This window comes from Vigna angularis, chromosome 2 (assembly GCF_016808095.1).
Source record: "Vigna angularis cultivar LongXiaoDou No.4 chromosome 2, ASM1680809v1, whole genome shotgun sequence".
NCBI classification, from domain to species: domain Eukaryota; kingdom Viridiplantae; phylum Streptophyta; class Magnoliopsida; order Fabales; family Fabaceae; genus Vigna; species Vigna angularis.
Genome location: NC_068971.1, coordinates 52,461,754 through 52,489,158, shown reverse-complemented (window position 1 = coordinate 52,489,158; position 27,405 = coordinate 52,461,754). Strand labels below are relative to the sequence as shown.

At 34.6% G+C, this 27,405-nt stretch overlaps 3 protein-coding genes across 5 annotated transcripts; all 3 read left to right on the top strand.

Moving 5' to 3' along the window:
- The first annotated feature begins 855 nt into the window (after window positions 1–855).
- Window positions 856–7,321, top strand: LOC108319035 (kinesin-like protein KIN-12B). The gene is made up of 16 exons (XM_017550045.2): window positions 856–1,289; window positions 1,378–1,515; window positions 1,698–1,781; window positions 1,887–2,003; window positions 2,094–2,153; window positions 2,242–2,295; window positions 2,382–2,474; window positions 2,924–3,019; window positions 3,247–3,392; window positions 3,774–3,923; window positions 4,013–4,142; window positions 4,233–5,216; window positions 5,302–5,400; window positions 5,485–5,637; window positions 5,721–6,638; window positions 6,761–7,321. Exons 1-16 carry the CDS (start codon window positions 996–998, stop codon window positions 7,061–7,063), a joined length of 3,819 nt encoding a protein of 1,272 aa, XP_017405534.1. The 5' UTR covers window positions 856–995; the 3' UTR covers window positions 7,064–7,321.
- A 1,098-nt stretch (window positions 7,322–8,419) lies between these two features.
- Window positions 8,420–18,097, top strand: LOC108319036 (DNA topoisomerase 3-beta). Of its 3 annotated transcripts, XM_017550046.2 has the most exons (15): window positions 8,420–8,535; window positions 8,633–8,689; window positions 9,056–9,159; window positions 9,654–9,747; window positions 10,937–11,036; window positions 11,758–11,989; window positions 12,923–13,085; window positions 13,178–13,297; window positions 13,541–13,620; window positions 13,723–14,001; window positions 14,538–14,706; window positions 14,963–15,091; window positions 15,161–15,373; window positions 15,910–16,089; window positions 17,131–18,097. In XM_017550046.2, exons 1-15 carry the CDS (start codon window positions 8,506–8,508, stop codon window positions 17,770–17,772), a joined length of 2,592 nt encoding a protein of 863 aa, XP_017405535.1. In that variant the 5' UTR covers window positions 8,420–8,505; the 3' UTR covers window positions 17,773–18,097. The 3 variants fall into 3 exon arrangements, with proteins under 3 accessions (XP_017405535.1, XP_017405536.1, XP_052729024.1); XM_017550047.2 differs by lacking the exon at window positions 8,420–8,535 and having other exon boundaries at window positions 8,647–8,689; window positions 9,040–9,159; XM_052873064.1 differs by lacking the exons at window positions 8,420–8,535; window positions 8,633–8,689; window positions 9,654–9,747.
- A 1,878-nt stretch (window positions 18,098–19,975) lies between these two features.
- Window positions 19,976–27,198, top strand: LOC108318944 (15-cis-phytoene desaturase, chloroplastic/chromoplastic). Its single transcript, XM_017549936.2, has 14 exons — window positions 19,976–20,186; window positions 20,287–20,649; window positions 21,081–21,169; window positions 21,296–21,353; window positions 21,622–21,777; window positions 22,337–22,485; window positions 24,343–24,462; window positions 24,575–24,788; window positions 24,894–24,996; window positions 25,188–25,235; window positions 25,666–25,711; window positions 26,041–26,228; window positions 26,516–26,678; window positions 26,951–27,198. The coding sequence occupies exons 1-14, from the start codon at window positions 19,991–19,993 to the stop codon at window positions 27,008–27,010; spliced, it is 1,953 nt and encodes a 650-aa protein (XP_017405425.1). The 5' UTR covers window positions 19,976–19,990; the 3' UTR covers window positions 27,011–27,198.
- The last annotated feature ends 207 nt before the right edge of the window (window positions 27,199–27,405 follow it).

Genomic DNA, 27,405 nt, shown 5'->3' with positions numbered 1-27,405 from the left:
TTTAATAAATAATAGAATCACATTGAGTAAAAAAAATGTGAAAGACATTAAACAATTATTACATATAATATAACTATGCCTAAATGTATTTTTCTTTAAACTATGAAAATACTTCAATTTTAAAAGATTATTACTTTCCTATTTAATCATGGGTTACGTGATTTAAATTTACACAATTTCTAAAGATCTAAGAAATTACTGAAGTTATTTGTCACAAAATAATTCCAAAATTAAGATAATAAGAATCATTAGTACTAAATTTCATAATTATTTTTAAAGTATGATTAACATACCTTATATACTTTCACGAGGAAGATACTCGAAGAGAAATATTGACGAGACTACAAATATCATATAATTTTAATTAGTGAATCACCCAAAATTAATGAGATGAACATTTAATTTGATAATCATATTAAAATTATTAAATGCCATTTTGTTGTTAGATTTTTTTTTCTAGTTATTTTCGAGTTATTTAAGTTGGTAATGAAAGTTTATGAAAATTTAACTTAGAAGTAGTGACACAATATTGTTATTGACATAATTGAATTTTATAAAAATCCACTTCCATTAATATTAAAGTGATGATGATATCAGTTGTTTTGTGAAGTTTATTTAATATGGTTGAATTTAAGACTTTGTTAAGCACTATAGTCTAAGCTAGTAATAATTTAATGATACACATAATGATAACAAGCAGTTTGGTTTTCAATGTCGGTAAGGAAAAAGAAAGGGTCCAGACCCGAGTTCCATCGGATCCTGGTGTTTTCCGGGTATCCGGATCCAGTGAGACGCTCCAGATCCAACACAAATTCAAAAAGTTAATTTCGCTCTCTATTATCTTTATTCTTTCTTCCTTTCTCTGTCAACTCAACTCTTCTCTCTAATAATTCAAATCCCTATCCCTCCAACGGCTCTTTCCAAACCCCATCATCTTTCTTCTTACCTTTCCCCATTTCGTTCGCTTTCTGTGTTCTTCTCCTCTCTGCCCCAAAATGAAGCACTTCATGCTCCCAAGAAACCCTCTCAGGGACGCAGAACTCGCTTCTGCGGCCACCACAGCCGCCTCTCCTAGCTCCGCCAAAACCCGCCCCTCTCGCAAGCACAAACACTCCAAAGAGAATGACCCTCCCTCCGATCCCAATCTCGCCGTTCCTTCCCCCGCTAAGTTCAAGAGTCCCTTGCCTCCGAGACCCCCCGCTTCCAACCCTCTCAAGCGAAAGCTCGCCACGGCTGCCGATGCCCTAACCGACAATTCCCTCCCCGCATCCTCCGATTCCGGCGTCAAGGTTGCTTTCTCCTATTACTCTTTTCGACTTCTTAGTTTCTAATGTCTTCTATCTGACTTCCCTTTCTCGCTTCTTGCCATTTTTGCAGGTTATTGTGAGGATGAGGCCTCTCTGTCCCGACAAGGACGAAGGAGATCCCACCGTTCAGAAGGTTTCCAATGATTCATTGTCCATCAATGGCCACAACTTCACCTTCGATTCCGTTGCTGACACTGCGGCTACTCAGGCAGGGTTTCTATTTTTAGTCATGCTCAGTACCGTTCTTTTATCCTTTGTTTGAAAGAGATGTTCCCTAACGCGATTTTTCGCCACAAGGACTGTGGTCAAACCTTAATTTAAAACCGTGGTTTATCTTCTTCAGAATTATTGATTTCGGTGTTTGATGCGCTTTGGGATCTTGTTTTTCAGCTGGATATTTTTGAACATGTTGGTGCGCCACTGGTGGAGCATTGCTTGGCTGGTTTCAATAGTTCGGTTTTTGCTTATGGACAGGTTTTTCTTCTTCCCGTTGACTTTTAATTTAACTTTTAGTTTTGTCCTGTTGCTGCCGCTCCTGTGCTGTTGAGTTTGATGATGTTGTGTTTTTGATCTTGCTAGACGGGGAGTGGGAAGACTTATACGATGTGGGGTCCTGCTAACTGTTTGTTGGAAGAAAACGATCAGCAAGGACTTGCACCCCGTGTTTTTCAGCAACTATTTGCACGCATAAATGAAGTAAACATTCCATTTTGGTTTCTTGTAAAATTATTTGAAGTGTTTGCACCATTTTCGTGACGTTTACTAACTGTTGCATTTCTTGCACAGGAGCAAACTAAGCATTCTGACAAGCAACTCAACTATCAGTGCAACTGTTCTTTTCTTGAGGTTGATTAACTCTAAATTGCTTCTTCCCTGTTGGAGACTTGTTTAACCTTCTCAGTAAGTCCATTTGACACAAAAGGTTTTTTTGCAGATATACAATGAGCAAATCATGGATCTATTGGATCCAAGTCTGAAAAACCTACAGGTAAATTCTAAAACACCATTTGTGTTAATTGCTTTTCTCGTGCTTAGCAATTTTGTGCTGGAACTGATATTTTGTTTTTTGTCCAGATTCGAGAAGATGTCAAATCTGGTGTCTATGTTGAAAATCTTACAGAGGAGCCCGTGTCTTCAATTAAGGATGTAACTCAGCTTTTAATAAAGGTATTTGTCACAATTACCACCGGTGTTGTATTAAGACATATGTTCTCTTTATTTTATGACTCAGTTTTGAGCATTGTCTTAAGGGGCAATATCATTAACCTCAGTAACTAGTTATAGCCTGGTGTTGTACAACAGCTATTTTTTATGCTTTCAAACATGATGCTCAATGGAAAGCAGTGAAGTTGCTAGAAGAAAATGGAGAGATTTTATGTCATGCATTGCTATGATTTTAATTAAATAATAAATTTTTGGTTTCACTTGTGTAAAGTTTTCTGGAAGAGTAAAGACTCTTAAAGAACATTTGTTTAGAAACTCTGCTTCAAACACTTATTATTGTTTTGCTTCAATTAAACAAATTTAATACAATGTAGGTCTTATGGCTGTAGAGAATGCCACAACATCCCCTTCCATGTAACGTGTTTTACTGATATCTGCCTTTCATATTGCAGGGATTATCAAACAGGAGAACTGGTGCAACCAGTATAAATTCAGAGAGTTCCCGCTCACACACTGTTTTAATTTGTGTAGTTGAATCTCGATGCAAGGTGATACACTATCTCAAGTGTCCATAATGTGCACTTTTAGTAATGATGAGTGGACTGCTGATGTTAATGATAGAATAATAGATCCTATGTTAATGCAGACAGTTGAAAGTGTTTGATTAAGCTAATATGAAAGCTTAAGAAATCTGTTCATCCTGAATTTTTGTCCTTCTCAACAATTGTTTGCCAAAAGAACTTTTCAGTGTTTTGAAGTAAATTCATGTTTGCAGAGTACAGCAGATGGTTTGAGCAGATTTAAAACAAGTAGGATCAATCTTGTTGATTTAGCTGGGTCAGAACGACAAAAGTCTACTGGTGCTGCAGGAGAGCGATTGAAAGAAGCTGGGAATATTAATAGATCACTCTCACAGCTTGGGTATGGTTTAACTTGTGAGTGTATATAATATTGAGAGCAAATAAGTGTTAAAGATAATTACAAATGGTGAATTAAAGCTTTGAATACCAAGCCAGAAACACGAAAAAGAAGAAAATCTTGTATGTGATTTGTCGAGGCTTTAACGAAAGCCCAGAAATAAACCAAATATCATGGTATCCTGAAGTGCCAGCTTCAGGTGCTAGGATAAATGTAGTACTGAAAGTTACATTTTCTTAATGTTAGGACACTATGAATGTAATTTAGATCAGTAAAACAAACAAATGGCAAAACTAGATTATGACAGAGATGCAAGTGTTTTTTTGGAATCATGGATTTCTTTATTATAAGCTGGTACTTTACTGAGGTTAAATTGTACTGCAGGAATTTGATAAATATTCTTGCGGAAGTCTCTCAATCGGGAAAGCAGCGGCATATACCATATAGAGATTCGAGGCTGACATTTCTGTTGCAGGAGTCTCTTGGAGGAAATGCAAAATTAGCAATGATTTGTGCTATTTCACCAGCACAAAGGTAGTATGTGAAGCACTGCTCATTTGAAATGTTTTACCTTCTAATTCTTTTGTTCTACAGAATTTTTTTTAAATGTCTTGGTCCTGCAGTTGTAGGAGTGAAACATTTAGTACACTGAGATTTGCGCAACGTGCAAAAGCTATCAAGAACAAGGCAGTTGTTAATGAAGTTATGGAAGAAGATGTGAAACACTTGAGACAAGTGATACGGCAACTAAGGGTATATTGTTGTGATAATTTTAAATCACCTTCTGTTTTTCCATTCTTCATTTTGCTTTTGTAGTAGCTTAGAAGTGTATGATATCAACAGGATGAGCTCCACCGAATTAAAGAAAATGGCTACAACCCAATGGGCTCAAGTGGAGGTCATTCAGCAGCTTGGATCCGGCGAAGCTTGAATTTGTTACAGTCCAGCCTCAATCGACCACCACCATTATCACGTGTTGATGAAGATGGTGATGAGGAGATGGAAATTGACGAGGAAGTTATTGAGGACCATGATGAAGCTTCCTGCAATACCAATATGCCGAGTAATTGTAATATTGCATCTGACAATGACAATGGAATGAACACTGATGATCAGGATTTATCTCAACCTAGTGAGGAGAAAAATATACCTGGCAGTAAAAGTCTCAGTGAACCATCATGTCCAATGGGTGAATCTGACATTGGAAGTTTTACAGGTTTTTCAGCCCCAGATGTGCCCAGTGAGTCTCCTAGTGCAGCAATGAATTGTGTCTCACCTGCCAGTCTTAGCATAGTTCAGTGTGATTTGTCCCCAATCCTTAAATCCCCAGCTCCTAGTGTTTCACCTAGAATCAGTACCAGCAGAAAAAGTCTGAGGACATCAACAGGGTTGTCTCCTTCTGAGAACGATCTTCATGTTGAAAAAGATTTGGGAATTAGAACTAGCAATAAGAAAAACTCATATTCTGCATGTAGTAGTCAGACAGCTCCAAATTTCATTAGTAAAACAGAAAATTTAGCAGCAAGCATACGCCATGGTCTTGAAATTATTGATAGTTACCAACGCAATTCAGCTTTGAGGCAGTCAGCAAACAGGTTTTCCTTACGGCCAAGAGAATCTAAATTAGTTTTTCCAATTGACAAAGTTGATGTGGGGCTGCAGACTTCTCTTGATGATAATGTTGGAGAGAATTCTGTTTTATTCACCTGTAGTAATTGTAAAAGCAGAGCACAACTTGAGGCCAACGAGACTGACAATAACTCAAACCTACAGTTAGTACCGTTTGAATGTCCTGGAGTTGATAGGCCAAAGAAACAAGTGCTCAAAGTAGGTGTAAAAATTCAGTTGCATTTCTTTTGTAGAACTTGAATTCATTATATCATTTATAACTCCATTTACTTCTGTTAATTAGGCAGTAGAAAAGGTTTTGGCAGAATCTATAAGGAGAGAAATGGCACTTGAAGAGTTTTGTGCCAAGCAGAGTTCTGAGATATTGCAGCTTAATCGCCTGGTAAATTTCTTTCTTATTTACAACCATCTCTCTTTTTTTTTTTGTGTACGATGTTATTAATGAATGCTTCCCTTGTACTTGTAGGTGGAACAGTACAAGCATGAGATGGAATGCAATGCTATAGTTACACAGACAAGGGAAGATAAAATTCTTCGTCTTGAGAGCCTCATGGATGGTGTTTTACCCACTGAAGAGTTCATGGCAGAAGAACTAGTGGCTCTTAACCATGAACACAAGGTAGAAATATGTGTTTTTGCCCTTCACATTTATGAACAGTAGTCTGATATTTTATGCTCATAATGTGTGATTACTATCAACAGTTGTTAAAGGATAAGTACGAGAATCATCCAGAAGTTTTGGAAATGAAGATAGAGTTGAAAAAGGTGCAAGATGAATTGGAAAAGTATCAAAATTTCTATAAATTTGGGGAGAGAGAAGTGCTGATGGAAGAGATACAAAGTTTGAGAAGCCAGCTTCAATTTTATATTGAATCTTCATCAACATCATCAAGGAAGCAATATCCTCTATTGCAATTGACGTTGTCTTCTGATCCCAGTACGGCAGCAACCCTCGCTGCCATTCCAGAGTTGACAGATGAGAGAGAGAAGACAAACGAAATTCTAGCATCATCCAATAACGATATTGAAGCAAAGGAAATTCTAGAATCCTCCAAGAACTATAATGAAGCAAAAGAAATTCTAGCATCATCCAAGAATGATATTGAAGCACAATTTGAACAAGAAAGAATTAAATGGACTGAGGCAGAAAGCAGGTGGATTTGTCTTTCTGAAGAACTTAGAGCTGAGCTTGAAAGTAGCAGGTTGCTATCTGAAAAGAGGAAGCGGGAATTAGATGCTGAGAGGCAGTGTACTCAGGAGCTTCAGGAAGCCATGCACATGGCTATAGAAGGGCATGCAAGACTTTTAGAACAATATGCTGATTTGGAAGAGAAACACATCCATTTGCTTGCAAGGCATAGACAGATCCAAGAAGGAATTGAGGATGTCAAGAAAGCGGCTTCCAGAGCAGGAGTAAGAGGTGCAGAATCTAAGTTCATAAATGCCCTTGCTGCTGAAATTTCAGCGTTAAAAGCGGAAAGAGAAAAAGAACGAAGAATCTTAAGGGATGAAAATAGAGGGCTTCAGTCCCAGTTGAAGGACACTGCAGAAGCAGTACAAGCTGCTGGTGAACTGCTTTTGCGGCTTAAAGAGGCTGAAGAAACTGTCACTGCTGCACAGGTTAGCAACAATTCAAATACCCTCCATGTTTGGTTTTATCAACTGGATGACTTTTTATTATGTTTAGTTGCTGTGATTGTAATTTCACTAACTGAGCCTCACTTTTTAACATGTAATTGCAGAAACGGGCTATGGATGCAGAACAGGAAGCCGCCAAGGCCTACAAACAAATTGACAAGTTGAAGAAGAAACATGAGAAGGAGATCATCACACTTAATGAGCTCCTTGCAGAAGGACGTTTACCGAAGGGATCGGTACGACCAACTTATGATGACGATGTTGTCATGCCCAGTTATGACGACTCAAAGGAACAAAACCGTTTTAATGATCAGTTTGAGCCATTTCATAATAATGCAGAGTACGGCGAGCTTGCAAAACTAGCAGAACCATCATGGTTCTCTGGTTACGATAGATGTAACATATAAATATATCATCTCATTACAGTGTGTCATTTGTATTAATTTGTCCATATATGATTTGAAAAAAAAGGTTGTATTCTTTCGTTCTTACTTTTTGTGAGCATAAACGAGTTTCCCTCCCCATATATCTCCTTGCAGAAGCACGTTGAGTAGACACAATATTTACCCGATATCGATTGTCGGTTGCAAAGTCGATGATGCAGCTCTTCATTCTTTGTTATTCTTAATTCCAATTTATGAAATTATATTATTAACATATTTCCATTTTTTTTGTCTTAATAGCTTGAATTTGGGTTGGAGAAGGAAAATAATTGAATTAAATAAACTTAATATAACTTTTTTGCCTTGTAGTATTCATGTTCTTTTAATAGAGTCATGACACATTTCCATTCATTTGATATAATTTACATTCATTTTACATATATTATAAGATTAAAATAATGAACTTGTTTCTCGAAATGAATTTTCAAGTATTATTTAAAGTATTATAAGTCAAACCGTCTTAATATAAACGTCTTAGCATATACTAAATTTAAAATTAAAACTCATACTTAACGAAACAATAACAAAAAATAATATACACAGCTTCATTGTTGATTTTTTTCTCCTGTAGAACTTCCTTAAAATAAATACAACGTGTTTATGATAGGCTAGGCTTTACAAAAAACGATGACATGAAAAAAAATCTCTATATTTCTTTACTCAAAACAACATATTATTACATTATAAAAAAATAGATTAAATAATCATATAAAAAGTTACAGAATTTCAATAATCTTCTTATTCTCGCAATTAAATATTTTTCATAAAAGAAAACTATATAACTATGATCATATCACGAATAGCCTACGTTGTTTTGAAAATCATCCACGACAATTCTTTTATTAAGGACACATTTTTCAAATAAATTTAAATTTTTAAATTTGAATGAACCGGTTCATAAAAAAGAAACGCTATGATTATTTTCCCAAAAGTTAAAATCATAGAAAAATTGCGTTTGTGAATTATTGGTACCAATTACAATTTTCTTAAACCTTTATGTAAAAGTTCTATAATCGAAATTAAAAGTTATAATAATATATTCAGATTTATTTGAGAGAAATTCAAACGATCATAACAAACGAAGTAAAAAGTTCTAAAGATACATAGGCTAAGCGTAAAAGATGTATATTCTGATATTGAATTTTTAGATAATACTGTATTAGGTATTTCGTTAAATTTATTTTATCATAACATTTGAATTAATTATATTTTAAAAAGTATACAGTATAATAAAAAGTATTTTATATTTTAAATTATTTTGACTTAGCTTTATTAATGTGTATTATTTAAAATTATTTTATAGCGTGCGAGGCACAGATTTCCAATCCCGTTTGAAAAACGATACTACTTTTTTGTTGTTCACTCTCTCTTCGCGCAGCTGAAGCAGAGAGAAGTTGAATAGAAGCATGGCGCCTCCCATTCCGAAAGTTCTGATGGTCAGATAAATTCAGTCCTCTCATGGATATTGTTTCCATGTGGTGTTCTTGCTTGTTGTGGTTGTTGTGACCTTTTGTTTTGTGATTTTCCTTTCAGGTCGCAGAGAAGCCGAGCATCGCTCTCTCTATTGCTTCTGTTCTATCTCGCGCTCAGGTACTCGTTTTCGCATTTCGTATACACACTGTTTTACTTCAAAACCTATATATGTTTCCTCAATTCAAATCCTATACAGATGTTTCCTCAATGCAACCGAGTCTCATATTACTATTATTATTTAATTAGAATTCACTGCAGATTTTTACACTGTTGTTCAATCACATATTGCCATGTATGATATTTGTTTTTACTTTTATAATTTAATTAGAACACAGTGATAGGTTTGTTAACTTTTATAATAATTACACATACTTGAGATGATATGTGAATGTGACTGATTTTCAGTGTAAATATTTTGCACTGAGTATAAATATTAGCTGTGTACGTAAACATTAAACTTTTTGAAGCACATCATGTAAGCAGATGTTTACGAGGAGGGGAAGTACGGAAGTTCATGAATTTGACGGGAAGTTTCTTGGATCGCCTGCATATTTTAAAGTAACATCAGTTATTGGACACGTATTCAGGTATTTTTCTTATCTTTTTTCGAGGAGATCACTTATAAAGATTTTCATTTGCTTTTATTTTTTATTTTGTATATCTTTTGAAATATTATGGGGCATTTGCACTCCATTTGTCATGTATCGCTTTGAAATGGAAGTTGTGTTAGATTAAGTGTTAAGGAATACTGTTGAAACTCAGTGAGTGGCACGCAAAGCAAGAAATTCTATATTACGATGCTGTTCCACAGCTTCCATATGATCAAAGGAACGAAAGGATAGTGCATAATATATGATTAAATCACTGGAGTTGTTTGACATGAACCTCTATCTAGGTCGTGGTTTAATTTCATTGTCATTGAAAGTGTAGCAAGTGTCTTGTTTTCTACTAATTTTTTGAAGGTTGGAACAGTTTATGATGCAAACTTTGCTATTTGGTCTCACTGCACGATACACATGTCTTAAATCCTGAGTGTTTTGAGTATTCACTCTGGGTTTTCTATATTTTGTTGATAATCTAGTGTAGATTTTCCTGCTAAATATCAAGATTGGACAGCCACAGATCCGTTAGATCTTTTTCAGGCTCAGGTTATAAAGAATGAGTCAAACCCAAAGGTACTCCTTTAAATATATTTCCTAGTATTATTTCCTGCTTTTCTGTCAGATCTGTGGTTTGTCGGTGGACATGATTCACAAATCACAGTAGAAGAGGCTCAGTTGTTGCACTGGCTCTTCTATGTCTTCTCATAAAATCATTTATACATTATCTGGAGTAATTGGTAGCAAGATAGATTACTTTGTGTTTGTTTTCCTAACTGAAACTGAAACCCAATTTCATGATGCTTTGTATGCTCACAGTTGGTATGAAGTTAGAGGAGACAATAACATTAAATTTTTGGTAGTGATCTATCTGTCTATATACATTTCCTAAAGATTGATGACGGTTTTCTAAATGTGCTTAGAAATTCACTAGGGGGAAATGTTCTGGAACTTTTTTTTTTAGTTTTCATGTGTTTTTGAGTTCTTCTAGCTTTGAATACTGCAAAAGGGCTGCAGGTCTAGGCATACAAGGGATTTTTTTTTTCAATGGCAAATAAATATAACTTTCTATCACAAATAATTACGTATTTGTAACATGTATCATTAATAGGTTTTCATAAGTCATTGGAAAGGGATAGAGGTAAGGGTGTGGAAGGTCATTTTGTGTGCCTCAGCTTGCTGGAGAAAAGTTAACTCAGTTCATAAACTTTTAGACACATTCCTTTTAGATGCAAAGTTGTAGAAGCTTTGAAAAAAAAAATGAAGCCAAGAGTTGCTTTAACTCCTAAATATCCTATTAAGTGAATATAGTGGCCTTCAAAAATGGGCAGTGCACACACTTTTCACAGTTTTGTTGAGTTTTAACTAAGCTGTTGGGTGTAGATTGCTTGATCAAAGAAGGTCTGGTATCATTTCAAAGTTTCACTTGATCTTGACTCTTATCAAGGGTGATAAGTGTTCATTTTATAATTTCGTTTAAGCTATCATGTTTATTTATTCTAGCAGTTTCTATGTCAGTGGTGTGAGACATGATAGTGTTTTAAATGCTTTTCACAGGGTGTTGTAAAGGCCTGATTATATTGAAATGAGTTGAGCTGTTTTTTTTTTGCCTTCATTTCATTCTATACATTTTGAAGAGTGTTAATTCCATTGAAGCCTACAAACTTCTTACAAATCGAGTCATAGCACATGGCAATTTCTCATCTATAGTTGACTTATTTGTGATGATTTCCTGCAGTTACTGACACATTTTTTTTTCATTCAGGCACATATTTGTAGACATTTAAGTCAAGAAGCTCGTGGATGTCGTTATTTGGTATTATGGTTAGATTGTGATCGTGAGGGAGAAAATATATGTTTTGAGGGTAACTGTATAATATTTCATTTTAACATATATGTCACTACCCTTGTTATTCTTCTTTATTTTTTGATATTTGATGATTATAACCAGTCTATGCTATGTTATTGCAATGCAAAGTTAGTAGATGTGAGTTTTTATTGTTATTGAAAAAAAAAACTAGCTCTTAGAACAAATCGACTTGTAGTTGTCTAAGGTAGCTCGTGCAGAAAGAATAAATTGAATATTAAAATGTAAAAAAAGGCTGCCACAGTACCCTTGTTTTAGGATGAACAAAACTCTTCAGCCCAATCTCTGTCCCTTAGAAAGACTATTAGTCAATAATATTCTATAGGTTTGTTTAATACTGGCAGCTTAGTATTTGCATCTAATTTTTTATCCTTTCTTTGTTTTACTTTCTCCTTAAGGTACTATGAAGAAATTGCCAGCTAAGAGTGGCCTTCTGTGCAATATTTCAAGTTGTTTATATTAAGGAGACTTAATATTTTCTATTTTGTTTTTCGTGCTTTATGTGTATCGGTTACACCACCAAAGGTTGGCCTTCCCTACATTTCAAAATTTTCCTTTGCCATTTGCAATGAACATATAATATTGCCTTGTGTTATAATGGAGCATCTTGTTTTTGTGCAGATTATGCTTTCAAATTCAGTATTTTTTGGAATGAGTTAATCAACTCCAAAATTTCAAATCATATTTTGAACCATATAAAATATTGAATGTTGTTGCAGTTATACAGTGTACTGGTTTCAAAACAAATGACACTTACCGTGCACGGTTCTCTTCTGTTACTGAGAAAGATGTTGTGAAGGCCTTAGACAACCTTGTCAGACCAAATAAAGATGAGGCGATGGCTGTAGATGCTAGGCAGGAGATAGATTTGAAAGTTGGAGTTGCGTTCACTCGATTTCAAACGAGTTATTTCCAGGGAAAATATGGGAACCTAGACTCCAGGGTCATCTCGTTAGTTTTCTTCTCTGTATTTCATTATTTATTTTTTTATTGTATTTTCTCTGTTTTGCCATATTTGTTATATTTCATTTGTAAAGAATGACGGCCTTTGATTTTTAACCGTGTTGAATGATATTATGTGATCCATGCAGTCAATCTCTCTCACCTAATGAGATAAAACTTTGTTGTTGTTGACGATAATGATGATGAAGAAGAATCATAGTCATATCTTTCTATTTAGAATTATTTGAAAACAGAATATGTAACTTGTGCATATCCCAGAGTAGCAACAGCTGAATAGAGATTTGCATTATAGTGCTTCAACTGAACCTTGCCACAGGAATTGTGTCAAAAATAAAAAAATTAGCTACTTGATGTTGATTGCAGTGAGGGTTTACTTAGTTTTTGGCTTGTTAATTGCCAGAGAAAGGTCAGACAGTTGAGACCTCTAAACCACACAAGGCTGCTAATAATGTCTTAAGTTCAAAATGCTTAAAGCCTCATTCTGTTTCTGCAAATCCCAAAAGAAAGAGACCGATCAACTTACTATTCTTCTTGCAATGATACTGTTGATTTCAAGATCAGCTTGGTCTATATCATGAATCCATTTTCTTGTAGCTGAAGCTGTTGGAACAATTAGTAATGTAATGTGATACTAGTTTAATTCTCTTTCATTTTTTTTTATTCAAGTAGCAATTAATCCCTTTGTAATAAATTAATGACTATGTTATTATTATGTCTTTGGTGTGTTTTGTTTTGTTTTGTTATGCTATTCTTGTTCTTTTATGCATTCCAGACTTGAGATTGGTTAGGTTCCTAGGCTTGACATGCATTGCCTCCTAGAAATGCAAGCTGCAATATCTTCTCTAGATCTACTTGCATCTGAACATTATTTGTTTAAACTTTGATGAAGTTATTGATTGGGGTAATTGCTGCCTATTTCAGCTATGGTCCATGTCAGACTCCAACCTTAGGATTTTGTGTGCAGCGATATTTACAAATAAACACTTTCAAGCCAGAAAAGTTTTGGAGTTTGCACCCTTACATAATTCAAAATGGCTATGAAATTCAGCTAGAATGGCATCGTGGCAGATTATTTGACATAAATGTGAACAATTCTATTCCTTTATATTTGTGTTCTTTCTTTGTCTCAAACCAACAGATGAAGGACATCCTTTAGACACTTTTATTCCATTTCAGGTTGCTATGATGTTTCAAAAGCTTGTTTCTGAAGATGGACTTTTGGAAGTTACTGAAATATCAGAAAAACAGGAAACCAAAAGTCGTCCTGTTGGTCTAAACACAGTGAACCTTCTAAAGGTTAACAATCACATGCAAAAAATAACATTTTTAAACTATAAATAATGGATATATTTGAATTTTCTTTCTATATATCAGATGCAAAATTTCACTATTATGTAATGATGCTTTATTCTGTGGAGCTCTTTTAATGTTTGTTCTCAAATCGGCTGTAAAAATCAGACTATTTCTATATTTCATTTCGAATTCAGTGTTTATTTCTTGAGTTAGTGCAAAATAACTTGGGTACAATGTTCTTTTCAGGTTGCTTCAAGTGCTCTAGGATTTGGCCCTCAGATGGCTATGCAACTAGCTGAACGGTTGTATACTCAAGGTTTCATCAGGTTTTCTCACAATCTCCTGGTCTTCAATATTAATAATGTTATATTTTCTTAATTTGTAGGATGTACTAATGTTTGATTGATTTCTGCACATTGTTTCTCAAGTTATCCACGCACAGAAAGCACAGCATACCCTCCTTCGTTTGACTTTCGTGGTGTGCTCTCTGCACAAACAAATAATCCAACATGGGGTAATTATGTACACGGGCTACTTACCACTGGTTATCAAAAACCTCGTCAAGGAACAGATGCAGGTGACCATCCTCCCATTACCCCAATGAGATCAGCAGCAGAAGATATGCTGGGCAATGATGCTTGGAAGCTGTACCAATATATTTGTCAACACTTCATAGGTACAGTTTCTCCAGACTGCAAGTATATAAGGTAAAAAGTTATACTGTTTCTACGTTTCTTGATCGTCGCCTTATGGTTTTGACATCATTCTAGTGTTTCCACAGTTGTCCTGTGCCTTTTGTTTGGATTGTTTTATCTGAGGAAATCTTGTTAATTTATGTTTGTTGTGGATCTATTTGGATAATTAAACATTTTGATAATTTTAGCAATACTGCAGACTGGGTATAAATGTCAAACGTTTTATAACAATGTACTAAACCAGGGTAATATTTCTTCATAAATTCATAAATAGATAGACTCTGCAACCTATTAGAATTTTCTCTCTTCCAATTTCTTATTGTCCAACTGTATCAAAGTGCACGTGGTAGAATATTCAGGATGTGGCTTCCCCCATGTTGTTTTCATAATCATAATAATATAATGTTTACAGAATATATTGGCATCAGATTTCTGCTTCTTTCTTCTTTACTCAATCTTTGCCTAAACTATTGCAAATATTCACATGCCCTTGCAAAATGGACTTGATAAACATTTAGTTTTTCCTTTCATTATTGTCATCATTCCAGGAAAAAGGTTGAGTTTTCCATTGGTGGAGAGTCCTTTCATTGTACAGGGCAGCATGTTGTCACCAAAGGATTTACTTCTATAATGCCTTGGTTGGCCTTAAATGATAAAAATATTCCATCATTTGTAAAAGGCCAGAAAATAGAAGTATCAAAGTTGGAGCTCTATGAGGTAACTGTGGTGCCTCCTGACTCATTGAGATTCTGTATGCATTATTTTAGATTTGATCCTAACTTCTAGCCATTTCTAGTCTTTTTTGTTGTCTTTTTTGGTGATGGTGTACGGCCATAAAGGGAACTGTTCAGTTTTATATTCAAATAGATAGTTGAATCATATATCCATTTCTGGGAAGAAGAAAAATGTTGAAAGCCATTTTGCATTAGAGTTCTGTATATTTTACGGATATCTAACCCCACAAGTTCTACAGGGGAGTACCAGTGCTCCAGATTACCTAACTGAAAGTGAGCTGATATCCCTGATGGAGAAGAATGGAATAGGAACAGATGCTTCAATTCCTGTACATATTAACAACATATGTGAACGGAATTATGTGCAGGTAATGGATATAGACATGTAGCCTATATAGAATCATCATTGTGTGGATATTCATCTAGTCAAATTGCAGGTACAAGCAGGCAGAAAGCTTGTCCCAACCCCATTAGGCATTACATTAGTAAGAGGTTATCAAACTATAGATCCAGATCTCTGCCTGCCTGATATTCGTAGCTTCATTGAGCAACAAATTACTCTTATTGCCAAGGGTCAGGTAGATCATCGACATGTGGTGCAGCATGTAATCCAACAGTTCACGCAGAAGTTTAGTTACTTCGTCAAAAAGGTTGGCTAATTTTGGTTTAGTGCTTCTTCTTGTGTTGGTGATAATATGGTTGTGTACAATTGTTTTTTCAATTTTCACAACACATTAGACTTATTTGTTTATACTAAATAGTTTCTGTTTATTCTCCTTTCTCCAACCTTAACCTGAAGATCATGTTGTTTTGAACTTGTTTGGGTAAAAATTTACTCTTTTTTTCTTTCTAATTTGGTCAGGTCAGTTTATCCTGTATTTCCCTTGGTTCATTACATCTTTTGCTTTGGTTTTACAATGTATGCTTACTGTTGTTTGTCAAACCTTTTATTAATAACATATGCTTTTGTAAGGCTATGAGGTTTTGGACTTCTCCTTTGAATGCATTCATGAGTTGATGCATACTTGATTTATTCCATATGTATCCGTGAGAAGAAATATTCCATGTCGCTATATTCTTTCCTTTCAAATATTGTCCATAAAGAGTCCCCGTGACATTTGCTACTAAGTTGCACATGGATGTAGGTTACATTGTTATACTAATTCTGTTGCTCTATCTTGGTCAGATTGAAGATATGGATGCATTATTTGAAGCACAGTTTTCTACTCTTACTGATTCAGGGCGTATTCTGAGTAAATGTGGTAAATGCTTGAGATATATGAAGTACATTTCTTCTCAGCCTCCACGATTGTATTGTGGTACATGTGAGGAGGTTTATTATCTCCCACAGAAGGGAAACATCAAGGTAGTATTATATAGCCTGTCTAATAATATCAACTCATGACAAACTGTTGAATTTTGGTAAATTAATATTACTGTGAATTCGTTTCTAGAGTATTTTGTGTGATTGTATTAAGCAGCCTTTTTAACATTTCTCCACATCCTTATTCGGAAGAGTAAAGTCTTCCTATCTTTCCCTGTTTACAATTTATCTCCTCTTCCTTCCACTTTCTTGTCCTAAGCTAATTTGTTGTTGGGGCTGACTTCCTTTCAACCATTTGTGCCTTTTTCCTTCAAAACATTATCATATAACAAATCCTATGAGTTTCAGACCTCTGATATGCAGGCATAAAATGTCATTTCTGTCAGAAAACTATTGAGAGATATCCGTTTCATTTTCAGAATGTGCTATAGCTTTCATACTTGGAGTGGTTACATTAATTTAACAACTACCATATCTATATAATTGGAGGATGACTGTATAAACATCCCTTTTAAGATTACTACGGACATACATTATGTATGCTATCATGCACAGTGGCTTCACTGTTTATTAGATCGCGAGCAAGAGGACTTTTAGTGTACCTTCTCACCATTAAGTTCCTTCCTAACTTGTCTAAACTTGTAATCATCATTATTATTTGGGCTTCTCTCCCTCAGAGAAACGGAACAAAGATAAGAAAGAAAAGAAAGAAGGGGATTGGGGTAATATTTGTCAAACACTCTGCTCTAGCGGATTGAGTGTGAATATACTTGGGAAAGTTAAAAGTAGTTGAGAAGGAATCGTGGTAATACTATTTTGCAAGAACGATTGATATATTTCACAAATACAGAGTCAGTAGCTTATACAAGATCCAAGCTGAAAGAAAAAAAAAAACAATTATACAGAATACAGTTCTAGAAATTAAGGCAAAACAGAATGCAGTTGTAAGAAACTAATCAAAAAATTGTTATTCTCCTAATAATACATGTGCTGCCCATTGGATATTTACTGTTTCATTTAGTCTATTTTGCTGCTAGGTGTGCCAAATGCCATTCATTCACATTTCTTCAACTTTTTCTGCAGCTGTACAAAGAATTGTCTTGTCCTTTAGACAATTTTGAGCTTTTAATTTGCTCTATGCCTGGTCCAGATGGTAAATCATTCCCACTATGCCCATACTGCTACAGTAATCCCCCATTCGAAGGCATTGAAGCACTCATCAATACCGCTAAAACTGGTAGTGCTGGCAAGATTGGCAAGGGATCCGGCATGCCCTGCAGCCTATGCCCTCATCCAAGTTGCCCAAATTCTCTGGTTTCCCAGGGTGTATGTGCTTGTCCAGAGTGCAGTGGAACACTTGTCTTAGACCCAATAAGTGCTCCCAGATGGAAACTTTGTTGTAATATGTGTAATTGCCTAGTTTTTCTTGCACAGGGCGCTCACAGAATCTCCACAACTAAAGAGCGGTGCGGTGAATGTGACTCTTCAATCATAGAAGTAGACTTCAACAAGAAAACAACTCCTCTGGAAGACGGAGCAACCTTGCACCGAGGCTGCATTCTATGCGATGAGTTGCTTCATTCCCTTGTGGAAATGAAACATGGTAGAAGTTTCAAGCACATGAGCTCAAGAGGAAGAGGTAGAGGAGCAAGAAAAGGTGGAAGGGGCAGAGGACGCGGGGGTGGAAAAATCATGGATCCGAAAATGAGTTTCCGAGATTTTTAAGTAATGCCCAGTTCTTCAACACAGTGTTGTTTGAAGAATGTTTTAGTGTTTTAGAGTTACGGTTTTGTTGAAGAAATAATTTGTATTTTTGTACAGAGTTCTTGAAATATTTATAGTAGGCAAATACTTTCAGTGAAGGCTTGTTACAAAATTTGAGATAGTGTACACAATATGCCCGCCGTAAACTATGTAACTGTATCTGCTGAGAGGGGATAGGCGTGTATTTTAATCTTCATAACTTATGATTAAATGTAATGACTGGAATCCCTTACCAGTATACCTGAGTGTAGAGAGATTAGGTAATGTATGGATTATGTTTATTCTACATCTTTGCAAGACTTTAATTACATTATCATGAAAAGGTTAATATTTTCATATTAGGTCTCAAAATTCCTATCAATCACACCTAATTAACAAAAAAAAATATAACATCAAATACTCAATTAAAAAGTTTTTAATTTTTTTAAAACTTAATAAACCATAAAAATTTATTATGAAATTAATTGAAAATTCTCACATTTATCACGTAATAAAAACTCAATTAAATTTAATTTTAATGTACATAAAGAGATATTAATTAATTCTGAACTTGTTTAATTATTGATTTTAAAATAGAACTATCCTGATTAAAAGACTTAAAATTAAGAGTAACTGATATTACCTGTCATATTTATTATTTTTTGTCTCTTTCCTAAACACTTGTTAAAGTATAATAGTTTCTCCTTGTTTCCATCATTATTTCTTCTACTGATACAATATTTATTATCTTTTTCAGTTTTCTTTTTCTTCAATTGGGCAGAAGTGAAAAAAAAAGCAGTCAAATAAATTTTGATGAGAAATATTTGTTTTAATAAATACAATTATAAGTATGAATATCTTTAACTTTTTAAATTGATAAAAGAATAAACTTTTATATATATATATATATATTAATCTAAATTACTAAAATACTGATAATATTTAATCAGATAATATAAAAATGTATTTCTGTTGATTTATTTTATTTATATTTTTAAATTTTTTATTTTCTTACAATACAATTTTTTATTTTCTCATATATGATTGAACTTGTTAAACATTCACAAAATTCACTTATATTTTTAATATTTTTTTATGAGTGTCTTAATTACACACGAACACGATTTCTTGTCCTGTTTCTTTAGCATGTTGATTTTCTTATTCTTTTTCAAAACATATTCACTTGTGGAGAAGTGGAAAAAGAACACAATATTTTAAACTAAAGTTTAGAGATGGCAAATAAATTCTTTCAGAGTATTATTTTAACACATTCTAATGTTTGGGTCTAGTATTTCCGGCAATTGCAATGGCTTCTTTATTTCTTCATGTTCAAAAAAACAAGATTTTTTAGATACGGCGGTCAGTAGGGAAAAAGATTCTAGATATTTTTTTGAGAGCTGGAAGCAATTGGATGAATTCCCCCTAAAGGTTTACATTTCAGTAGCGCCAGTTGATGAAAATTACTTTAGAAACAATTTCTAGGTTTCGCCGTAAACCTAGTTGGTTACTTCCAATTACGTAAATCAATAGTTCAAACCGCACTCAAAGGTAGGGCATTTCCCATTTTTATAGGAACTTCTGTACCAGAAACAATGGTATCTCCAATTATAGCCCCTCTGGGGTGTAAAATATATTTTTTCTCACCATCCCCATAGTGTATGAGACAAATGGATGCATTTCGATTAGGGTCATATTCTATGGTTACGATTCTACCATATATGTTTTCTTCATTCCGTCGAAAATCAATTTGACGGTATAGACGCTTATGACCTCCCCCTCTATGCCCTGCGGTAATTATTCCTCTGGCATTACGACCTTTACCACAACGATGCTGTCCATAGATCAAATGATTTCGTGGATTGGATTTTACTTGACGACTTAATATAAATATAAATACGGATAATATAAAATTTTAAATTAAATACGAAAATGGTATATATATATATATATAATTTTTCTTTATACTGGTTTATCTTAAATTACTTACTGCAACATCCTCAATATATGAAATTTGAAAAACGGAAAAAATTAATCGAAACTGTTTTAACACTTTCCGACTAGGAATCTTTCCATTGATCTCGGGTTGCAGAACCGAACACTCATGTTATCTAACTCAGGAACAAATACCAGAATATTTTATGTTGTGTTGGCCAAAGTAACACATAAATAAGAAGAGACGTAACGGGTATTATTGTCATTTATGATCTGGATTTTGTCCTTGTTTTTCCCACTTTCCATTCAGTCTCAGCTCACGACAGCAAAATTATTCTTAAAACGCACCACACAACACCCACCCTTTCAAAGCGCTGCGTCTGTGCTCTCTCCACTACTCTCTTTCTCTCTCTCTCTCTCTCTCTCTCTCTCTCTCTCTCTCTTCAGACTGCGAGTTTCGTTTGGTACTCAATCTCACTCCTTTCACTTCTTCAACTTTCAAACCACAGTTTCATACGCTTCAATTCCGCTATAGAATTTTTAACATGCATGTTTTTAATTCAGGCTCTGTTTTGTTCATCAATTTGGGGTTCTTTGCTCCAATGGCTGCTTCTGGATATATATCTGCTGCCAACTTGAATGGCCTGCTTGGCGCCAGACACATATCCAATCCCAAGCTGGGTTCTGCAGATGCCAAAATTTCGTTGTCGTTTGCTGGGAGCGACTCTATGGGCGTTAATGTGCGACCCGCTACAATTCGTGCTCCTAAAAGGAACCATTTCTCTCCTCTGCGTGTCGTTTGCGTCGATTATCCACGACCGGAGCTTGAAAACACCGTTAATTTCGTCGAAGCTGCTTACTTGTCTTCCACCTTTCGTGCTTCTCCGCGTCCACTAGAACCGTTGAAGGTCGTTATTGCCGGTGCAGGTAATAAGCAAGCTGTGCCTATGCTTGCATATTTCGTTTTATGCATGAAAAGTGTGTTTTGGCTGCCAAATTTTGTAGGTTATCTTGCTTTAGTTTTTCTGGGTGTTTCAGATTAGGACCTGTTATGCCCTTTTCATTTCATGCATTGTCTTCTAATGTTGACGTGTTAAACTTAGGAGCCTGCTTGGGACAGGCATCAGGAATTCCTTCATTTGTGATTAAATAGATGTACACACATATCTTCGTTTCTTTAAGTAAAAAAAAGTTGCGGAATTACAGCATCTTCAATTTTTAGTGAAATTTCAAATTAAAGGGGTACCCCGATATCGTGTTTGATATTTAAAGATAAACTTGTCTGTAAAGTAATCTTTGGATATGAGTTTTGATCTCTCTGTCGTTGGTGGGCTGATGCATCTTTCAAATAAGTGCAGGATTGGCTGGTTTATCGACTGCAAAGTATTTGGCTGATGCTGGGCATAAGCCTATATTGCTGGAAGCTAGAGACGTTCTAGGTGGAAAGGTTTTCTTGCTAATTAACCCCTTTGTCAATAAATTGTCACTGTTTACGACTTCTGTTCCTCATTTTAGCGTACTGTTTGATTAGATAATAAATTTGTTGTGTTTATACTATTATTCATTTTCTAAGATTGCTGCTTGGAAAGATGAGGATGGAGACTGGTATGAAACAGGTCTACACATTTTCTGTAAGTTCATCAATTTCTGCTACGCATTCGTTTCCTCAACTCTTTCTTTAATATTTCTGCTTTGAAGTTAATAATATCATGACTTTATTTATAATTTTTTTCCATTTGATAAAAGAGAATTTGAAGAAAAGTAAAAAAATTGGATGATCAGGAATATTTCTAGAACTATAAAATAAATCATATTATTTGATCAATAAACATGTTTTAATTATTTGAATCCTTGTTTTGTAGTTATCTTTTCTTCATAACCTTTTCCCCTTTCCCGCAGTTGGGGCTTACCCTAATGTGCAGAACCTATTTGGCGAACTTGGCATTAATGATCGGTTACAATGGAAGGAGCATTCCATGATTTTTGCTATGCCAAATAAGCCCGGAGAGTTTAGTCGATTTGATTTTCTCGAAATCCTTCCATCCCCGTTAAATGGTAAGATGTAAGACTTATTATATGTGCATTTTTATATATACCTAACTGAAGTTGAATGTCGCTATAAAAAGTACATTGAATGTGTTTATCTTTGGGAAGCCTATCATGCAGAATTTGCAGTTGTCTACTACCAAATTTGTAATACTGTCTAGCAACTGTCCTGTCTATGCTATGGGTAGTGCCTCAAAAACCAGAATCCAGTATTTTTAGTTTCCTTGGAGGCTTTAACCCAATTTTCTGGTCAAATTTTGATTTTGAACATATGTCAATGAATTCAATAATCATTGGAACCAGAAGGGTTAAATTGATTCCATTTTATGTACGTTAAAAACTGCAAAGCGAAACAGAGAACTAGCAATTTAGCTTGGTTTGTATATTCTTATGGTCTCTTATCTCTATCTCTTTCTTCATCAGTCTGGTTTACAGGACAGGAACATATTTTCTGTTCTAAAGATAAACAACTGATTGTTAAATGTTTACCAGTATTTTGTTTCATTGTACCTTACGTGCTAAATTTTAACCAGTATTTATAAGTTGCATGCCATGAATCTGATAACAGGAATCTGGGCTATATTAAAGAACAATGAGATGCTGACATGGCCAGAGAAAGTCAAATTTGCAATTGGGCTTCTGCCAGCTATGCTTGGTGGACAGGCATATGTTGAGGCTCAAGATGGTCTTTCTGTTAAAGAATGGATGATAAAACAGGTATAGCAGTTGTATAAGCTTACCAGTAGATTGATAGATTGAAGTAACTTGGGTATATTACCCCGGTCATGACCTAATTCGACTTAAAAATTGCAGAGAATAGTCTTGTTTGCTGTTGATGGAGTCTTGACCATCTTATGACTATTCTGAAATTGGGTTATTTAGGAATAAACTTTCAAATGACTTGATGATGATGTCAATAATGAATCCTTTTATCATTAGAATTTGATTGGTTAACTCAGATGAATGTCATGTTACTGTCTTAATGCTATACATAGTTATCAATTTGAAACTCAAACTAAGATATTTATATTTGTATGAAATAATGTGCTGAGATGTTTTCATTACAGCACTTACAATGAATCAATTAATGATTCATACGTAGAATTTATAATTGAGATTTTGTATAAGTGTGTATCTGTTGCAACCCTTATGCTGGAATTAGGGATGAGGATTAAGGTAGGTGTCATTTCCCAACTCAAAAGTAGAAATGTTGCTGGTGAGGTGATTGAGACAAGGGTAGGATTTGTATTACACAAAGTTGGTCTATTTTTTATCTAATGGACCAGGCCCCAACCACTTAAGTTGATTATCTCCAAAAACTCGTAGCCCAAGGCCTACAAAAGGAGGAAAGGGAATGGGTTCAGGATGAGAGAAATCAGAAGGGGTTAAGATTCTTTTTTTTTTTAAATTCATGGATGAAGTCCAGACTAATCAAAGAGAAGAATAAGAATTCTGTAAAGGGAAGTCATTTTCTAAGATTAGTTATTTTCTATGGTGGAACTCATTTGTGTTTGGCTGAAGAGGATTCAAAGTTATTTGTAGCTGCCACAGTTATTCATTTTCTTTTAGGAGAGGAGCATTGTTAGATACTCATTGGGAGTTAGTCACGTGTCTGGCAGAAATGGCATTAGTTAGGTTAGTTGGTTGAACCGTTGAAGAAATAAGGCATATTGTCTATAAATAAGAGGGTTTGAGAGGTAGAGAGTTCTGTTATTTGAGTCAATGGGGCTTGGGCTTTGGGAGGTGCATACACTCGAAGTTCTGCACGTTGGACACTGTATTGAGAGGATAAATCCCTTATTCTTTCTATTAAGATACCCGGTTTCTGTCGCTCTCCTTCAAAGCAGAAAAAAGTCCTTGCTCCATAGTCTATTTTAAAGGATTCCAACACTTCATTATAGATGATATGATTAGATTTTCACTTTGATTATTTCTAACATTACCATTGAGAGGTATTACTTTACTTTTTTTTACAAAATTAATTTTTTCCCCTCCAACTTAGTTTTATCAATTAAAACTGATGCTCATAGTCTTTCTGGAAACTTAGGAGAGAAATAAATAAGACAAATTTGTTTATAGGAGAGGGAAGATAAAAAAAGTACTTTCTTTTTCTTCCTACATCCACATAAGGAGAATTGTCTATGTCTGCATGCCTTTATTAGTGTAGTTAATTTATTTACCATTACAAAATTTATGTCCTGGAGACTTACTGGGATATAGATGAAGTTTTGTCAGGTTTGCCATGTATCTCTGAATTGAAATACTGGTCATTTTGGTCCAGAGTGTGGTGAAGGGGCTCCTGTGCTCCAAGAATGGAAGAATAAACAAACTTTCTATATTGTATTTTTTATCTACCTCTTAATTTAATGCTGGCAGTTGCAGTAATTTATTTTACTGGGAAACATAGAAAGGATATCTGTAGCTATAGTTATAATTTTTAGTTTGTATTACTTGATAATGCTTTAAAATAGATTCCATCTACCATAGGTTGATTTCACAAGTACTGAATGCAACCTTCTCATGGTCAGTGTTGCCAATAATTTAGTATAACAAAATGTTTTCACCTTTTGGTAGGGTGTTCCTGATCGAGTAACCGATGAGGTGTTCATAGCAATGTCGAAGGCACTAAACTTCATCAATCCTGATGAACTTTCAATGCAATGTATATTGATTGCTTTAAACCGATTCCTTCAGGTGTGATCATTTCCTTTTCTAGGCACTGTTCTACTAGCATTATTGTGGAACTTATGATATAGTTTTTTCTCTTTCAACTAATTGTTATATTATATTATTAAATCTTCAATAGGAAAAACATGGTTCTAAGATGGCATTTTTGGATGGCAATCCCCCTGAAAGACTTTGTATGCCAATAGTTGATCATATTCAGTCCTTGGGTGGCGAAGTTCATCTCAGTTCACGCATTCAAAAAATTGAGCTAAATGATGATGGAACAGTGAAGAACTTCTTACTAAGTAATGGGAAGGTGATGGAGGGAGATGCTTACGTGTTTGCAGCTCCAGGTTTTTTATTCTTCTTATTTTCCCATTGTATTGATCAATTTGTTTTTCTGGTATTTTTAATCTCCATTCCCCAATTTTTTGAGGATTTCTTTTTCTTGAAAACAGTGGATATTCTGAAGCTTCTTTTACCTGACAACTGGAAGGGGATTCCATATTTCCAGAGATTGGACAAATTAGTTGGAGTCCCAGTCATAAATGTTCACATATGGTAAGTAATGCCTTTTGATGTTAAAAAATATGTCCATGCACATCTTAATTTTAAATTAAACTATTACAGCCACCATTATTTCATTTTGTTGTCAACAAAATCAAAATTAATTTGTAGTATTTGTTGTGATGTTTGTTTATATAGTAAGCTCCACTGTTGTGGTGACATGCTGCATTGCATCCTGTCTGCAGGTTTGACAGAAAACTGAAGAACACATATGATCACCTTCTCTTTAGCAGGTCTCCCTCACTTTGAAACGCTAGTAATGTCTAGAAATACTGTTCATTTAATGTCTCTCGGTTTTACTGATACACAAGTGCATAATACGAGCCATTTTTGTGCTTGATAAATTGAGAAATTGGGCACGTATAACAATCAGAAGCAGAACTTAATATTGTAGTATGAAAATAGTATATAAGATGTCTTCTCTCCAATGTATTGAGGTTTATGATTTGACCTAATCTTATATTCAGGTAGAGTGCTATAACTTACTGAAGAAAAAAGGTGATAAAGTGAATAAAAAATTTGTGGACGGGATCCTTTCTTTTTCATTCTTTGCTTAACTTGGTTGAGAGTTTGTTTAAGAATTTATTGATGGCATTTCTGGATAATAAATAAAGTATTTTCATCACCTCACATTTCATATATTTTGTGTTTTTCTACGTGCAGAAGTCCCCTTCTGAGTGTATATGCTGACATGTCTGTAACTTGCAAGGTAAGCACTTCTTTCATGTCATTGGTTTGCACTGATTTGTTTCCTCTAACACATGCAAAAGTTGTGTCCTGCATGGGGTCTGGGTTAGCACAGCCCTTTGTATATTAACAGTAATATTAATATGTAAGTAAAGACACTTATGTGAATTGGAGATAGTATAGTGCTTTCCGGATGAACAGTAAACCCTCTCAACTCAAATCATTTCTGTTTTCAGATATTTATGTGATTATTTTTGAAGGTTTGAGGCTGAATTTCTTCTGCATGTTTGTCTGGTTGTCATTAAATGTTGGAATGTTGTTTGGGTGACTCTGTTTTACGATGTAATGCAGGAATATTATGACCCAAACCGGTCTATGTTAGAGTTGGTTTTTGCACCAGCTGAAGAATGGATTTCACGTAGTGATGAAGATATCATTGCAGCAACAATGTCTGAGCTTGCCAAACTCTTTCCTGATGAAATTTCTGCCGACCAAAGCAAAGCTAAGATTATCAAGTACCATGTTGTTAAAACACCAAGGTTTGACTGAGGATCCACAGAGGTGGATTATTTGTTTTTTCTTCATTTGTAAACATGGACTAGGAGCATTTTTGTTGTTACTAAACCTGTTGGAAGTTTCATATCTACTACAGACAAATCAAATTCATAATATATAAATAGATACAAATCTCATCTTATCGGTTTTCGGTTTTGTAGAATTAAATTAAGTTTGAAGTTCTCTACTTAATAGAACTAGGAAAGACATTTATATAGCCATTACATTCAGTGGGTTCTGAATCCTAGTGGAACTTGCTACATTGTTTCAGGTCTGTTTACAAAACTGTTCCAAATTGTGAACCTTGCCGTCCGGTACAAAGATCTCCTATTGAAGGTTTCTACTTAGCTGGAGATTACACAAAACAAAAATATTTAGCTTCAATGGAAGGTGCTGTTCTTTCAGGGAAGCTGTGTGCACAAGCAATTGTACAGGTAAAATCTATCACAAAATTATCTGCGTAACTCACCAAATATTTAGCAAGAAAGTGATAATCTATCTATCTATCTATCTATCTATATATATATATATATATATATATATAAATATGTGCTTCCTAAGTGATTTTGTTTGTCTTAATTATCATTAATTCAGCTGGCTGAATAAGTCTACATTTTAAGTTTCTTTTATCCTCAAAACTTGTGTTGCCTTGACTGTGTTATGCATGACATTGGTGTCACTGAGGGTTGCTAAACAAATTGTGCAGGATTGTGAAGTACTTGCTGGTCGAGGCCAGAAAAGAATGGCTCAAACGAGTGTTGTCTGACTGAAACAAAAGAAACAAGAATTGAAAATAAACTATGGTATACATACAGGAGCAGCATCACTTGAGTCCATGGTAAGAAAAAAAGAAGAATAATCTATAGGGAACAAATGACATGTGTCAATATTATTGTATTGGAATCAAATTTGACATTATTCAAACTTGTACATCAAAGTTTTCTTTTCTTTACATTTTTTACTGTGTAGCAAATTATTTCCATAAGGCCACATATCTAAGCAAACTAATATAAACTATATATGCATTATGCAATAATATAACTATATATATAATGTTTAAAAGATTTGCCTTTAAAATAACATACTAAACATGTTTCTAAAAATATACTTGTAAATTAAAATAAACAAATACCTATTTAAATAATTGTAAGAATAATATTA